This window comes from Chelonus insularis, unplaced genomic scaffold, assembly GCF_013357705.1.
Source record: "Chelonus insularis isolate UGA/USDA-ARS -01 unplaced genomic scaffold, ASM1335770v1 contig_34_pilon, whole genome shotgun sequence".
NCBI classification, from domain to species: domain Eukaryota; kingdom Metazoa; phylum Arthropoda; class Insecta; order Hymenoptera; family Braconidae; genus Chelonus; species Chelonus insularis.
The window spans coordinates 79324-95550 of NW_023276514.1; the positions used below are offsets into that span (position 1 = coordinate 79324).

General features: G+C 36.6%; 1 protein-coding gene across 1 annotated transcript in view; it reads right to left on the reverse strand.

The window, feature by feature from the left end:
* The window catches only part of Actbeta (Activin-beta), a 217021-nt gene that overhangs the window by 25029 nt on the left and 175765 nt on the right, over positions 1 to 16227 (reverse strand). Inside the window, exon 4 of the mRNA XM_035082687.1 lies at positions 12049 to 12226. Within this exon, the coding sequence (XP_034938578.1) occupies positions 12049 to 12226 (178 nt within the window). The remainder of the gene's footprint in view (positions 1 to 12048; positions 12227 to 16227) is intronic.

Sequence of the window (16227 nt, forward strand, 5' to 3'; positions counted from 1 at the left end):
TTTATATTCGTAAGTTTTATAAATATGTAAATAAATGTAAATAAAGGTATTTTTACATAGATTATTATATAAAAACCTCAGCTAAATCGACGGTAAACACCTCGCGAGGTTTTCTTGTAAGATAATATTCGGAAATATTTCTTGTTTTAGTGAAACTTGAAGAAATGTTTCACGTAACAGTATTCATAACGATTGGTAAATTAACATGCAATTTGCCTCTAGCCGTATTGGGGCTTTGTTGTGTAGAATTACCTGAATAAACATTGCTACTGTTACCATTATAGATGTCATTGTTTGTGATTATTTGCATTGCTGCATTTGCTGCAGATAGGCCACATGTAGTGACACGTGTATTTAACATGAAAAAAAAAATGCATCAATTGATGTGATTGTTAAAGAACGTCATTTCAGAAAAGTTTTAGCTCCTGTACACGTAATTGAATTTGAAAAACGTGCATTACCTCATATGCATATGTTGATAATTTTAGCTGAGAAATATAAAATAACAACTCCAAAAATGGTCGATAAATATATTTGTGCTGAAATCTAGAATGAATCCGATGATCCTATATTATATTATATACTTACTTTCAATATGCTCCATGGAGCATGCAGAAATTAGTCTGTAGTAAATGGAGAATGCTTGAAGCATTGTCCAAAAAATTTTAACAAGAAACAATTATGGATGAAAGTTTTTATTTACAATTGATGTTTATTTACGATACATACATTTTCGGCTTCTATTTGTCCGTCAGCGCTAATCTTCCAAATAACTCATCCGATTGTAACTAAACATTGCAGGCACGTAAAGGAGGCTGTTAAGAAAGTTATAGGCTACGTTTTAATCATTCAAATTGTTTATAACAATTCGATTTGCTACAAATCATGACAAACTGACTCTATGCTATATATTTGAATTCTTCTAACGCGTAATTTTCTCCTTTACTGTAATAAAGTTACAAACCTCATTGAATGCATAAAAACCTACTTTTTTTGTTTAAAACGATCAAATTGGTTGAAGCAATAAAAACGGAATTTTTTTTCTGTGTCTCACATATTAATGTGTATCGGAATTTTTAGTTTATGAGTCGCTTCAGTGTCTCCAAGACAAAGGAAGTTAGGCTCATCGGCCTGTTGGCCTTTGTCTATGGCCTTAAGTATGTAGCCCATGGCAAGACAAGATTCGTAAATATGTACCAGTCAGCGCAATAGTCGCTCCACGCCCACTTGCAACAGAACCAGATGAACTCCGTCTTCGCTCGGACTTTTGAAGCGATCAAAGTTACCGACTGCACATTTTACTCTATCGTAGGTCACCACTCGCCTGGCGGTTTCCCAGTTGGCCCTTACGAGCCCACCCGTCGTATCAGCCTCACTTGTGGTTCCTTGCACTAGGGTCGATCCCGGAAAGTGCGTTCTAATGAGGAGCTCCAGTATGCCCTGATGATCGTCAACTATCTCTGCTTCAGGAGATTTTAGGCCTCGGAGCGCCACATTCCTGTCAGGAGTAGGCAGCTTGCGGATCCTGGTTGCCTCAGGTAGAGCCTCCAGTATCTCGCAAAAGCTTCTTCAGACTTGCCTCTTCACTGATTTGAGCATAGACCTCAATTTCCTCTAAGAAGATTCGTATTTAGTTCATACCTAATCTGTCTTCAGCTTCTTGGCCCTGTTGAAGAGTCTCTTGGTTTCCCTGCAAGCTTGTTCAAGGTTTCTGTTTCACCATGAGACTTTTCCTCCTTGCTGCCTCAGCTTAACTGGACATGAGCTACTAAAATTTTTATCCTTATTATCGTCCTAGAGATTAAGGAATTATTTTTACTCTCTCTTTTACAATCTCAATGATGTTACATTACAGATAGATATGTAGATTCATACAATAAAATTCTTTCGAAACGATTTTATTCACACATAAATTTAGAAATTCTTCATCCATAAAATCAGTAAAATATTTTTATGAATATCAGTGCTCTGCAGTGTTCTGGGTGCGACCCGAAAGGTCCACACGACCAACTTCCCAGTGGAAAAAATAAAAAAACAATTTGAATAGAACCCGTTTCCATTCTTTATAACGAATGGAATTGTTATAAACGAAATAAGTGTGTTTTTATTTATTTAATATGGTAAGTTACTTCATTTCAGTAACAGCAAAAATTGTGTATTCGAAGAATTCAAATATACCCCATAGATTCTTTTTTTTATTATTTATGACAAATTTCATTGTTATAAACGAATGGAGTATGTTTTCATTTATTGGATACGGTTGGTAATATTTTTTAGTAAAAGAAAAAAATATGCGTTATAAGTACTCATATATGAAGCATGGACCCCTATTTTTACTGTTTATAACAATATAAAACTTTTTATTTTAATATTACAATGATCATTAATCATTTGTTAGTAACAATGATCAATTTCTATGGGCACAATTCCATATTATTAACGATTATTATTGACTATTACAGCGTCTGTAATACTGTTTTCTCAATCCTGACACGAGTTTAAAATTCTTTTATTGCTGATTTTGTTTTTACGATGAAATATTGATATCATATTTTTATACAATTATTACAAACATTTAATATTCATTTTTTCCAAAAGATCTCGTGATTCTGTCTAAAAAATGATATAATTGATAAATTTCAAAATTCAGGTGGTTTACTATTTTTTTCAGTTTGTTGATTCTGCATAAAAAATTACTGGACCGATTTTGTTGAAAACCTCATCAGTTCTAAGTTGCGCAATGACGTGTCGAATGCAGTTGGTTCTACGTCGATATCATTTTTTGTTCTCAAGATAATCGAGGCGAAAAATAATTCCGAACGCACATACGCACATACACACACACAGATGTCCACTGGAAAACGGTCGTATTCGACTCTGGGGACCTTAAAACGTGGAGATACGTCAAAATTAGCGATTCGCAAAATCGGACCCATTACTATAACTTCCCACTGGGAAGTTAATACATATGTCTGTAAAAGACACGATAAATCACTCATAACGATAAATAAAAATGTTTCGAATGGTGATTATAACGTTACTATTTATTTCTAATTAATTTTACAGCGTTTCAATACATCTGTAAATTCATCGAAAGAGAAGATACACGAGAGGGGGGGGGCAGTTACGTTCTAACTGTCCCGGAGGTGCGGAAGAACATTAGCTTTAGATAAAGAAGAGGACTTCTTTTATTTTTTAATTTTGGGATCGTGAGAAGGGCTCCATCCTTCCCAACCTTTCCCGCAGAATGATTTTTTCCGAGAATCGAGAAAATTGATGCACCTTACCTTTTTGACGATAACAATTATCCTAGATAGTAGCCAAACGGTGATTAGGGAATGAAACAGGTGAGTCGTCGATGATGACTGGAGGGCGTCAGGAATACTCCAAACGACATAAATTATAACTCCAACGGCTTGTCAATAGTTGAAGTTTATTCATTTGATAAAAATTAATTCTTTTCAAAATAACACCAATGGAGGGAGGAACACTTGAGTCTCAACTCTTAATCCTATGAGTTATATATGAAAAGTGATTACTTTAACAAGAGTGAAAACGATGATAGAATTCATTTTTATTTGCAGGGAAAACGGTTGTAATATGCCGAACTGCTCGGTTAGACGTCGTCAATTGAATTGGCGTTATAAAATACTCGAGTTGCTAAGTACGCGGGCCGTCGTGACTCTGGTCGACGAAAAAGCCACAATGAGAACGGGGATTTCTTGAAAACCGGAACAATAATGCATCGTTAGCGTTTCCGATTCCGTCGGTTTGGTCAGAACGAGATTGCAAATTAGTTTGAATATAACAAATACTTTGTAAGGACTAGTATGATAACTGTTTCTCAGCTTAAGAGACTAAAATTTGAACAAAATAATTTGTGCACTTGGCGAGAGTTTAGGGTTTTAGCATGAGAAGTTCTTACGTGTCTTCGTACCAGTTACCGGTCGTCATCGTCAGCGAGCACTATCGCCTGCCTACGACCGGTAACTGGTACGAAGACACGACCGGATGGGCAGCCATTGGCATTCTGAGAGAGGAAGCCAACATCAGGAGAACAAACACACCGTGCAAAAATTTCGTCACAGTGGAAGTAAATGACTGCACGTATCTAAGCTGCTACTTCTTTCCCAGTAGAACCCTCGAAGTCTTCAAGTCAGAACTAGCGGACTTAGAACATCACCTTATAGGTCTAAAGGGTGAAATACTTCTGGCCGGAGACTTCAACGCAAAATCACCGGAGTGGAGGTGCCCCAGACAAAACAAGAGGGGACGCCTGGTGGCGAAAATAGCCGCAAGATGCGGTCTGACGACGCTCAACACTAGCACTGCCTGTACCTTTAAGCGGGAGGGCGCCCACGGTACTTTGATCGTGGACATCACCTTCGTCACAGATCGAATGGCGGGAAGGCTAGCAATGTGGGAGGTTCTCGACGAGGTCACACTGAGCGACCACAAATATATCTCAGTGTACTTCAGAGAGGCCAACCATCGAGAAGAGGCCGAGAAGAAGCCATCTCGTCCAGGTTGGAACCGGAGGAAGCTGAATGCGGAGAAGCTCGAGGCGTTTTTCAACAATATCACTAAAAATGACATCCCACAGGGAGACGACAGTATGGGTCCTGATATTAACACCCTTCAGGCCGTACTGTCAGAAGCCAGTGATGCGTCGATACCACGCGCAGGACGCGGGATGTCAGGGAAACGCTCCAAATATTGGTGGACAGAGGAGATTTCCAACCTGAGATGTCTGTGCCTAAAATCTAGATGAATGGCACAGAGATCTAGGTGCCGACCGGAAATTGCTTCTGGACGTCTTCAAGGTAAGGAAAAAAGCTCTCGTTATAGCCATCAAGGAGAGCAAGGCGGGATGCTGAAAACGTTTAATCCAGGAGGTAGATGAAGACCCATGGGGTACGGCCTACAAGTTAGTCATAGAAAGACTTGGGACAGATACCCGGATTGAAGAAGAATCCTTTGCTAAGGAATAAATCAGGGTCCTCTTCCCCGAAGACCCTCTAGAAACCATGGCTAGAAATGGTGCTAGGAGTCTTCAACCAGTGCCTGAAGAATAAAAAATTCCCAGCGGCATTAACTAGTGCTTCCGAGGAATGGAGATAAGCCGATAGAGGACCCGAGGTCCTTTAGACCAATCTGTTTATTGGCTACCTCGGGAAAATTCTTGGAAAGGCTGATTGCGCAGCGTTTGGAGGAACATATCACCTTATCCCCAAACCAATACGGCTTCAGGCGTGGAAAATACACCATCCAGACCATGGTCGACCTCGCCCGGCTGGATTTGCACAAAAGAAAAGATGCCGTAAAGTTCTGCGCAATAGTGACGCTGGACATACAAAACGCCTTCAACAGCGCGAAATGGTCAGCGATTATCGAAGTACTAGAGAGGAAGAGGACACCGTCGTACCTTCTCAGGATAATCGAGAACTACTTTAGTGGCAGGGCATTGAAATATACCACCGAAAAGATTGTCGATCAACTGTCTGAAGAATAAACCTTCCTATCTATCTTTCTATTTATCTGTCTATCATGTCACGCGACAAGTCGACACTTTTGTGCACAAAATCTCGGATTCCTCTTCTCCCTGCAATCTTTTTCCTTTATTAACTTGGAAATTATGCAAGCTAAAAGTGAATGGTGCTTACATTCGCTTAAAAAATCATCATGAGTTTTCATTTGTTCCATCGATTATAATTTTTGATGAGTTTATTAAAACCATAATTGTCCTCAAAGATTGAAAGTTGAAAGTTTTCTGAAAAATCATTTGGCCATTTTTTTCTATGAGGACTAGTTGGACATTCCGCGTTCTCTTAAGTATTTCTCAGCCACCAAGTTTCCATTATCAATTGAGATTTTATTAATAAAAACTTTGTGCTTATTAAATTAGTCATATCAAATCAATAATATGAATCTTGGCATGAAAACGAAATGTATTTCATTATGATTAATTAATAACAATTTTATCAAAAATAGATGTAATAATAATACTCAAGAATATATCTAACCGACAAGTTGTGACAGAACAAAAATTACATTCAGTATAAGGAATATAAATTGCACGATTTTCACTATCTTGAAATGTTTTAATCTCTCCGTTTTCTTCGCTAGAAAGTTTTCGTTCTTTTATTCGTGATGGACGTGACATTTTTATAGAATAATGATAATAGGTGAATTGATAGTATTTATAATATCAATTACAGTTCAATAGTAATCAATTCATGAATTAAATGTGACGCTTACCAAAAATTCACACAGAAATATAGCACGCAATGCACTAAATCTTTTAGCAAACTATGTCAAATAAAATAAATTGCAGTGCGAAATGTACATTCAAAAACAAACGAATAAAACCAGAACAGATACACTAATTAGAAAATTTGATACGTACGCAACGACAGTATCATTTTGTAGCTGAGAAATACTTCAGTTTTTTATATTTCTAGATTTTTATATTGTTCACATAATTCATCTGAAATTTTTATCAATTAATAATAATAAAATCCATTTCGTTTTTGCGTTAAAATTTATATATTTCTAATGTAATAACTACAAAGTTTCTATCAGAAAAATCTAAATTGATAATGGAAACTTGCCGGCTAAGAAAGACTTTTTAAACCTAAAATATTTCTTTCCTAAAAAGCTGAAGAAAAAACCATTTTTTTTGAAGAGTCAAGAATTTTATTTTTAATGTCTGAAAAAATTCAGAGGTATTTTTGATCGATTTTGGGATATTTTTGCTCTCATCAATTTTCAACGAAGTCCATAGTTTCTGAAAAAATATGGTTAAAATGAAAATATACAATTTTTCTTTTCAGACGTAATTTTGTTTAAACAATGGAATTTAGATAAAAAGTAAATAGAGTAATTTTCGAAGTTCAAGGGGAGAGAGGCCGGAGCCGGAATCTGGTGCAGGGGACCACGGGTGGAGGAATCCTACACCCTGGGCCAGGACGCTTCCGTGTTCCAGGCAGAGGTGTACGCACTCCTGTTATGCGCTATGCATATCACCAGAAGAGATTGCAGTGGGCAGCATATCTATATCTGCAGTAACAGCTATGCTGCCTTGACGGCTCTTTCGCAAGTGGCTACCTGTTCAAAACTCGTGGACCACTGCAGAAGGGTACTAAAACAAGCGGCATGCCGCAACAAACTAAAGCTGCTAAAGGTACCAAGTCACTGCAGTATACGCGGCAACACCGAAGCTGACAGGCTGGCCCGTATTGGCGCCAGCGGCGGAGGTGACAGGGGCCCAGTGGAGATCGGCGCTGGGGGACAAGTGGATGCACAAAAAATTCACCAGCTTTTGAGCGGAGACCTCGGGAATGAGGCACACCAGAGCGTTCGTCAGGAAACCCACAACTCAAGTGAGTAGGGACCTGATCGAACTGGATAAAAGAAGGCTAAGAGTGGCCGTGGGCACCGTCTCAGGGCACTGGCTAACTCGACGTCATATGAAGATGCTGGGACGCGGAGAAAAATCCGCGTTCCGGTGGTGTGGTGAGGAAGAGGAAACGCATCTCCACATGATAAGGGAATGCTCGTGGCTAAGGGAACCCAGGCAGTGCCTGTTAGGGAACCTTAGAACCGACGCACCCATTCTCGAGACGATTGGGACGGACAGGCTTCTGCAGTTTTGCTACGAGGCCGGGCTGTTCCAACCCACCTAAGACCGCCTTTACCATAAGTTTGGACCCAGTACAATGGCCCCGTGGCTAAGTGCAGGGAAGGCGGAGCAGACAAAAGGGGAAAAAGAAAATAAAAAAAAGGAGTAATTTTCAGTTAAGAAGTCATGGACGCGACTCTTATTAATTTTAACAACATGAAAAAATTTTAAATCGACAAAAATAATATATTACAAAAATTTTTTTCGTCTGAAACAGATGATTCTTGAAACTAATAATATCTGACCCAATCAATTTTAATTCTATAAAGTAATTTTTAAAATTGAAAAAAGAATAAATTGTTGCAATGAATAATATGTATTTCACATATTCAATAGTAATAAATATTTGTGGTAAAGATAATTAATTTATAATTAACACGCATTGTTACTTCTCTACTATTTACGTTATTTACGGCATAGGTCTTGTCGTAAAGTACTTAAACACTAGGTATCGTTGATTTGTTCTTATCATAACAGAGTACCCTTTTTGCATGGGTTAAGTAAAGTAAGAATAAAGGTAAATAAGCAGATTTGGGGCTCCAGACCAAGTGGCTTGGAAAAAAATATGAGTGTTATACTTTAATTAAAGCCTCAATCGGGACGGTAGAGTGAGGAAGTCACATTAAAGAGGAGTACAGGCACGATTGATAGGAGAAATTACACAAGTTTGGGATAGCATAATCAGTAGAGTATCCAGCGCGTAACTGGACGGTCCGGGTTCGATCCCCAGTCCCAGCAGTGTATTTTTTCTGATACATTCGTCCTGTACAAGTCGTGGAGTAGTCGATTTATGTCTTTGATCTAGAGCTCTAATTCTAAATAATGACCAAACATAAATTGTTAGCTATTGATACAATTCAATCAGTGATTCTGTGAGTACGTCGCTATGGAGCTGTTCCTAACTATCGGATATTACCCTATCATTTTTACAAGTTTCGTTGCCGACTATCTGCTAAACAATGTAAAGAGGAAATGAGGACGGTTTTTCGTAGGGATTGCCGGTCCTCCAAAACCATTGAGAGATAGTTCTTACATTTTGAACACAGGATGTACTGGAGGACAGACTTCGTTCAGGTTAGCCAACAAAAGTTGTACCTAAAAAACATCGATTTTTAAAGATAAACTATAAATAAAGATAGATAGATAACTAATAAACAATTAAAAAAAATCCTGAAAATATCAGAACAGAGTATCGAAAGAATTATATCAAACCATTCAAATGTTGGAAAATTTTGAACTTCATGGATACCTCACGAGATGACTGATGCACAACGGGGGGCACAAGTAATTTTGTACAGAAAAATGTTGGAAGACTTCGAATCGGGAAGTCTCAGAACTCTAAATTCAATCATTACAGGACACAAAAGTTGGTTATATTTTGGTGATGTTGTGACAAGACGAGATTCATTGTTCCTTCGTGGCGGGTCGCGACATCTGCATCAGCCGCCCATCCAGAGAGTCCAGAAGACTCATGTTTTCCTCTGTGGGTAAAACTCCTAACTCTGTTCTAGGGTACCTACGCTTACCAGCTACTACCTTTACCGGCCATGTACCAACCTACTTGACCTTCAGAGGTCGACAAACTTTTGAAGACACAGTTCGCAAGGAGAGGCGCTCCGATGACAGACTGGAGGAGGCTCCCACCAAGACGCCGAGAAGCACGCCGCGGCGAAATGGCAAGACCAGTTGGCCTGACGCCGCGAACGAGTCAGTACATAAATTACAACACGCTCTTTGAGACAAAGCTAAGTCGAGTTCAACTCTACCTAAAATAGAAAGACCGAAAACGGGAGTGTTGTCGTGGGTGAGCTGTCCTGTCACGAGTTTGAGAAACACCAGCAGGTGCTAGGGAGACCACTACACTACCGGATACAGCGGGTTGGAGGCCGAGTCATTCCCCGAGGGTGCCAGTCGTCCCTGACGCTCGTAAGGCTTCATCGACTATCATATATAAGTCGTTATCATTGTTCATAATTATAACTCAGATTTTCCTCTCCGAGATAACGTGTAAACAGCTTGCTCACTTAGGTCATGGAAGGAGAATCCCGCTTGTTGTATTAAATCTAAATAAAACACTTTATTAGCGTACTTACCTTGTGAATGCAATTCTCCTGGGGGTATTCACTCCCCTCTATCATAAGTTTGCATGCAAATTGTAGGGGTCTAGAAATCTCAAAATACTCGATTCTACTTCCGAAAACGAGACGAGGAATTCGATCTCGAAGTTCTTTTGACTTTTACGTCTGACTGACGATTACCAGGTCTAACGACACGTTGTATTTAATGCATATATTATTCACCTTGCTCTTTCGCTTCGTTTCCACCAGTAGCTGCATCAAGAATTACTGAGAAAGGTAAGCGAGGAAGAACATCACGTACAGCAGCTAACTACATTAAAAGGCCACTGATAATTCAACTGGTAACATCCTCCCGAGTACCGTGGTACAATAACCTCTTTCTCGAGATAATAGAGAGAGATCCTTCTACCACTCCATGGTTTTCACCTATCCTATAACCTCCCTCAGATACATAAGTCCAAATCCATAACCTACTCACTATTATAGGCAGCATAACCTTGAAGTTCACCTCCAGATAATTCAGCTCATTCCAATTCCAAAATCCACCTTCTGCAATACAACAAAAATTTTAATATCTTTGTCTCTCTCCTTATTCTCTCACAACAAAAGAGTAGGCGAGAGAAAAAATCTCTCTTCTTTTGGCGCGAACGCCATTTTCCCGCCAGAACATCTCAATTGGCGAAATCACAAAATAAAATGTAGGCCTTCGATGATGAGGATGCCCTGGCACAAACACAAAAAATCAGTTTCAGTTGGAAAAGGCATAGTAGTGTCTTTTTTTCGTAAAACAGGTTTAGTAGCAAATATTCTCTCATACTCTCATGCATTCTTTAACACTTTCTCCCATTTTTTCTCTCATCTATCCTTTCGTATTTTCGCTTATCCATTTTCTCATGTATTCTATCATTCATTCTCTTAATTTTTTTCACGTATTTTCTTACCGATTTCTCATACTCACTTTTATTCAATCTTTTATTTTCACTTGTATTCACTTGATTATGCAAAAAATAGGTGAGAGAGAAAGAGAATAAATGAGAGAGAGAGTGTTCGAGAATGCATGAGAGTATGAGAGAAAAGATGAGAGAGAGTATGAGAAATAGCATCAAAGAGAGTATAAGAGTATTAGAGTACACCCCTGATCTTCTTCCTTCCAGATCAGCTTCAATTATTTAAAGAACAAACCGTCTCTCCACTCTTTGATTTCGTCAACAGCTGTGTTCATTTTTATTTAATAGAGTGAATTTATTCAGATGGATAAATGATTGGGGGGAGATTACTGTTATCATTTGTAGCACATTCGGCTTTTCCTCGCCAGCGACTTACACCCGATTAGCTCACCGTCGAATTTTTTTAACTTTATTTATCATTCGAAGTATTTATTTGGCAAACATTTTTCAAAGAAACTTTTGTTTCCATTTCCGCTCTAGATTACGATGGTGTCGAAATTAACGCCGATTCTCTTCACACCCTGTGAAAGGGAAGTGTTGTCAAGGTGATATGACAGATTGTAAAACTACAAAAATACTTATGAAAGTTAGAATAAACTTCAATCACGTGAAAAAAGACCGATAGGACTGTCCTTATCGGTAAGTTATTGGCTGTCTTCCATATAGAGCTCGAGGGACAAGACTGGAAATTTTATTTGGTGTTAATTGCCTCAAAAGACACAACAAAGAAATTAAAGCTGAACATCAGGCTACTTCAAAGGTGGTCGAATACCCACAGGATACTAAGCACTACAGATTAAACATCCTGTTGACATGGTGCTCGTGCAAAGCTTTGATTAAGAAGGTTTTGCAATTCAATATCACTGATTTCAAGCCTATCAGAGCGTGTTTAAAAATTATGATCGGCATGTAATATTATTAATAGTACTACCGTTATGGAATAAACGAATATTAGTCCAATTTTTAACCTTGATAAAATTTCAAAAGAATGAAACACCGAAAATATATAATATTCACTTTGATTTTTTTTTAGATAAGGATACTCGATTGCACTTGTACAAGATATATGAAAATCGAGGAAACTTTTTCATCCACTTTAAGTTTCAAGAGCTGATCCATTTTAAGATAAAATAAAAAACGATTATATCGAAAACACTGCCTTCCTATTAATATTGTATATGGAACCTCGGTATCAAGAATTACATGTTTTAATATTGAACGGGATAGTCCGATAAATAAATATAAAAAAAAACAACCATCACTAAGAAATTAGATAATCACATTTTTTTAAATTAAAAGTTGAATGCTTTAACAAACTGTAAGCATACTTTATGATACATACCCTTGCGGAGCAATGATCCAATCATCCCATCCAAGTTGAGAAAAACTCACATAAAATCGTTGTTTGCAACATTGTCCTTTTAATGCCCCGCTGCATTCTATTGCTCGTCTTCGGACTCTTTTTACGGCTGCTGGATCCGTAAGAACAACAAGGAATGGTCGATTTGAATTCTCAGCATCTGTAATGAGTATCAATACTCATATTACTAAGTTTTCTTATCATAAATGGTGTGAATTAATACTTTTCCAGCTTTTTAAAATTATTTCCAGGTTTCGAAAATCAGTGTCTTAACAGGAGCTGAACATCAGTCGATGTGATTTTTAAAAAGCGTATGCTGTCTTCACAAGAATCGAACAGTCTTACAGGTTTTACAGAGGGCAATACAGTAACTCATGATGAGAATGAAAACTAACAGCCGAAAGCTATGTCACAAACTCGTCTGTACCAAGACGAAATCGGTTTGGAATGAAACAAACATAAAAGTAGTTGCACAAATATCTGGAAAATACAAAATTCAACACAGAGATGACAAGATAAAAAATTCAACTGTGTGAACTCTGCAGAAAATTTGAACACTCGTGTTCTGGACTAGTGACAGAAGATGAAAAAAAATTACACTTAAATTTAAGTATATTATTTCATTTTATCAAATCCCACAGAAATAATACTCTGTTTGAAAGTTTTGAACAGAAAGATATTTCAGGGTGAACTAGGTAGCTAAAAATAATTCTAACAATCGATAGTTACTTTTTTTTTTTCTCGAGTTTGTACTAAAATACACAGCATAACTTCCGTTTGATATCACAAGATTAAAACACTTTAGATTACTTTACAATTAAACGCGTAAATAAGGGTCACATATGTTTGTTTGAATGTGTTTATTGCTTGAGTGTATGTGTTTGTAAATGGCATACAATGCTATTCTTCTCAAATAAGTGTTCGAAAGCCTTTAAAGTGTCTTATCTGAGTGTGTGAAAGGTTATAAAGCCCTTACAATGCAAGATGATAATAATGAAGTTCAGTGATGCATGATGCACATGGTTGTCACAGCAATAGGCGAAGAGTGATTGAATGAGTGTTTTTAAACCGTTAGGGATTGTTAACTACATAACATAGTGCACAACCGTTCCTCGAGTTTTGGAGATACGTGCAAATCTTTAAACAAATTCAAAAACTAGTTGTGAAACACAATAACTGAACAACCGAGAAGAGACGTGACCGGTCACACGTGCGTTATGGGTGAGAATGGCAACTGAGTTTCTGTTTCACGACATTCTGGTAGCATTGAGTGTCTGGCAATCCTGGAGATGCTTTTCTCTGAGCAGACGGCGGAGACATTGTAGGACAAATCGGAAACTTGCAAGAGAATGACTAGTCTCTTGACTGGATAAATTGAATGAATAATAAATGAACGTGAAATTATTTTCTAAAAATCGTCAGAGAAACTAAATATATAATAATAATCGTGAACAATTGTAAAGGCTTGATGTTTGCTTGAAATTATTTTGTAGCTAAAAATCGTTGATGATTATAAACAACTAATTTAATATTAATCTATAATTAGTAATTAAGGACTATTTTTGCATTGTTTACAACAAATTTGGTAGTAACAAACAATTATACACAGTACAAATTGAATACGAGTCAATCATATTTGATTTAACGATATTTCTTATTATCATAAACAATGATCAATCTGAAGAAAAAATCCTATGTGAGTTAAGATTTTGTAAATTTAAGGGCATCCTTCAATGGAGGCCATTGTGTTGTACCCGTGACCTTCCTGTAAAAAGTCTTAGTAATGGGTCTAATTCTACAAAGCCGATATATTTCTGCATTTTAAGGCCTCCAGAGTCAAATACAACAGTTTTCTAGTGAACGTCAATATACACATGTGGGTTTATACGTTTGTACGTGCGTTCTATTTATTGCGCAGAATCAGAAGACTAAACGAAAAATCGTTAACTAGCTAGATCTTTTCAGTCTTTCCCTTGGAGAGTTAGTCGTGTAGACTTTTCGGGTCACAACCAAACCACCAAAAAGTGCCAGTATTAGTCCTAATTTTAACCAGTCGATTCCTGCAACTTCTTCTGCGAATAACACAATTTCAGAAACCTACGACGATATGATAGAACTCAAATATGTTACATAGGACCCGTTTTCAATTGTTTATAACAAATTGAATTCTCGGATATAATCAAAAATGAGTACGAAAGAATCACAAAAAAGTGAAGTTATAATTTCAGAGTATATTGTCAATAAATTTTTTAAGCTAATTTTCTTGCCACAAACAATCATTTTATTTTGACTCACAAAGTTACTTAATGAACGTTCGAACTTTTCTGCAGCAACGCTTTTTTTTTATTTTAGATACAAATATGTAATTTTCCAAATATTAAAGGGCATTGCAATATGCACTAGGATACTGTGTATGCTAAGCAGAAATATCAGTGCTCTGCAGTGGTCTGGGTGCGACCCGAAAGGTCTACACGACCAACTTCCCAGTGGAAAAAATAAAAAAACAATTTAAATAGAACCCGTTTCCATTTTTCATAACAAATGGAATTGTTAAAAACCAAATGAGTCTGTTTTCATTTATTTGATATGGTTAGTTACTTCATTTCAGTAGAAGAAAAATTGCGCGTTAGAAGAATTCGAATGTACCTCATAGATCCTTTTTTTCATTATTTACAACGAATTTCATTGTTATACACGGAAAAAGTATGTTTTCATTTATGGCATACGGTTGGTCACATTTTTTTAGTAAACGAAAAAATTATGCGTTAAAAGTACTCATATATATAAAAAGGGTCCCTATTTTTATTGTTTATAACAATTTAAATATTACTATGATCAATAATCACTTGTTAGTAACAATGTTCAATTGTTATGAACACAATTCTATATTATTGACAATTATCATTGACTATTATAGCGTCTTTGATGCTGTTTTCTCAATCCTAACACGAGTTTAAAATTTTTTCATTGCTGACATTGTTTATTAAATTTTGTTTTTACGATGAAATATTGATATCATATTTTTATAAAATTATTACAAACATTTAATATTCATTTTTTCCGAAAGATCTCGTGATTCTGTCTAAAAAATGATATAATTGATAAATTTCAAAATTTAGGTAGTTCACTATTTTTCCAGTTTGTCGATTCTGCCAAAAAAATTGCTCTACCGATTTTGCTGAAAATCTAATCAGTTCTAAGTTACGTGATTACGCGTCGAATGCAGTTGGTCCCACGTCGATATCATTTTTTGTTCTCGAGATAATCGAGGCGAAAAATAATTCCGAACGTACGTACTTACATACGAACATACGCACATACGTACATACACACACAGACGTCCACGTAAAAACTGTCGATTCATTCTAGAATAGGCTTTCGAATTTATTTATTATCAACTTTTTTTTAGCAAAAGAAAAAATTACGCGTTGGAAGAATTTAAATATATTGCATATATCTCCATTTTCCTTGTTTATAACAGATTTAATTGTTATAAACAAAAAGAATGAGTTTCCATTCATGTCGTACGGTTGGTAACTTTTTTTTAGCAAAAGATAAAATTACGCGTTCAAAGAATTTAAATATATTGCATAGATCTCTATTTTTATTGTTTATAACTATTAAAAAATTTTTCATTCAAATATTATCATGATCGATAATCATTTGTTATTAACAATGTTCAATCGTTATGAACACAATTTCTCATTATTAAGAATAATCATTGACTATTTTATTATCCTTAACGCACATACGTACATACACACACACAGACGTCCACGTAAAAACGATCGTATGCAACTCTGGGGACCTTAAAACGTGGAGATACGTCAAAATTAGCGATTCGCAAAATCGGACCCATTACTACAACTTCCCACTGGGAAGTTAAAAAGTACCAATTCGGCCAATCGAACATTTATTAACTGTAGAATTTTCGAATATTCGTCTTTATCGTATTCACCACAATAATGCATTTTTTTAGTGATCTTCAATGAATAGAGAGGACTACACCAGGGTAAACGTTTTAATTTGTAGTAAGATATTTCATTGTTGACAGTGCCTGAAAATGATCATCGTCATTTAATATATTGTTAAATATTTGTATGTCTCCATCTAATTACTATTAGCCTAACAACAGTTTGTTAGTTAACGACGATTGCTTGA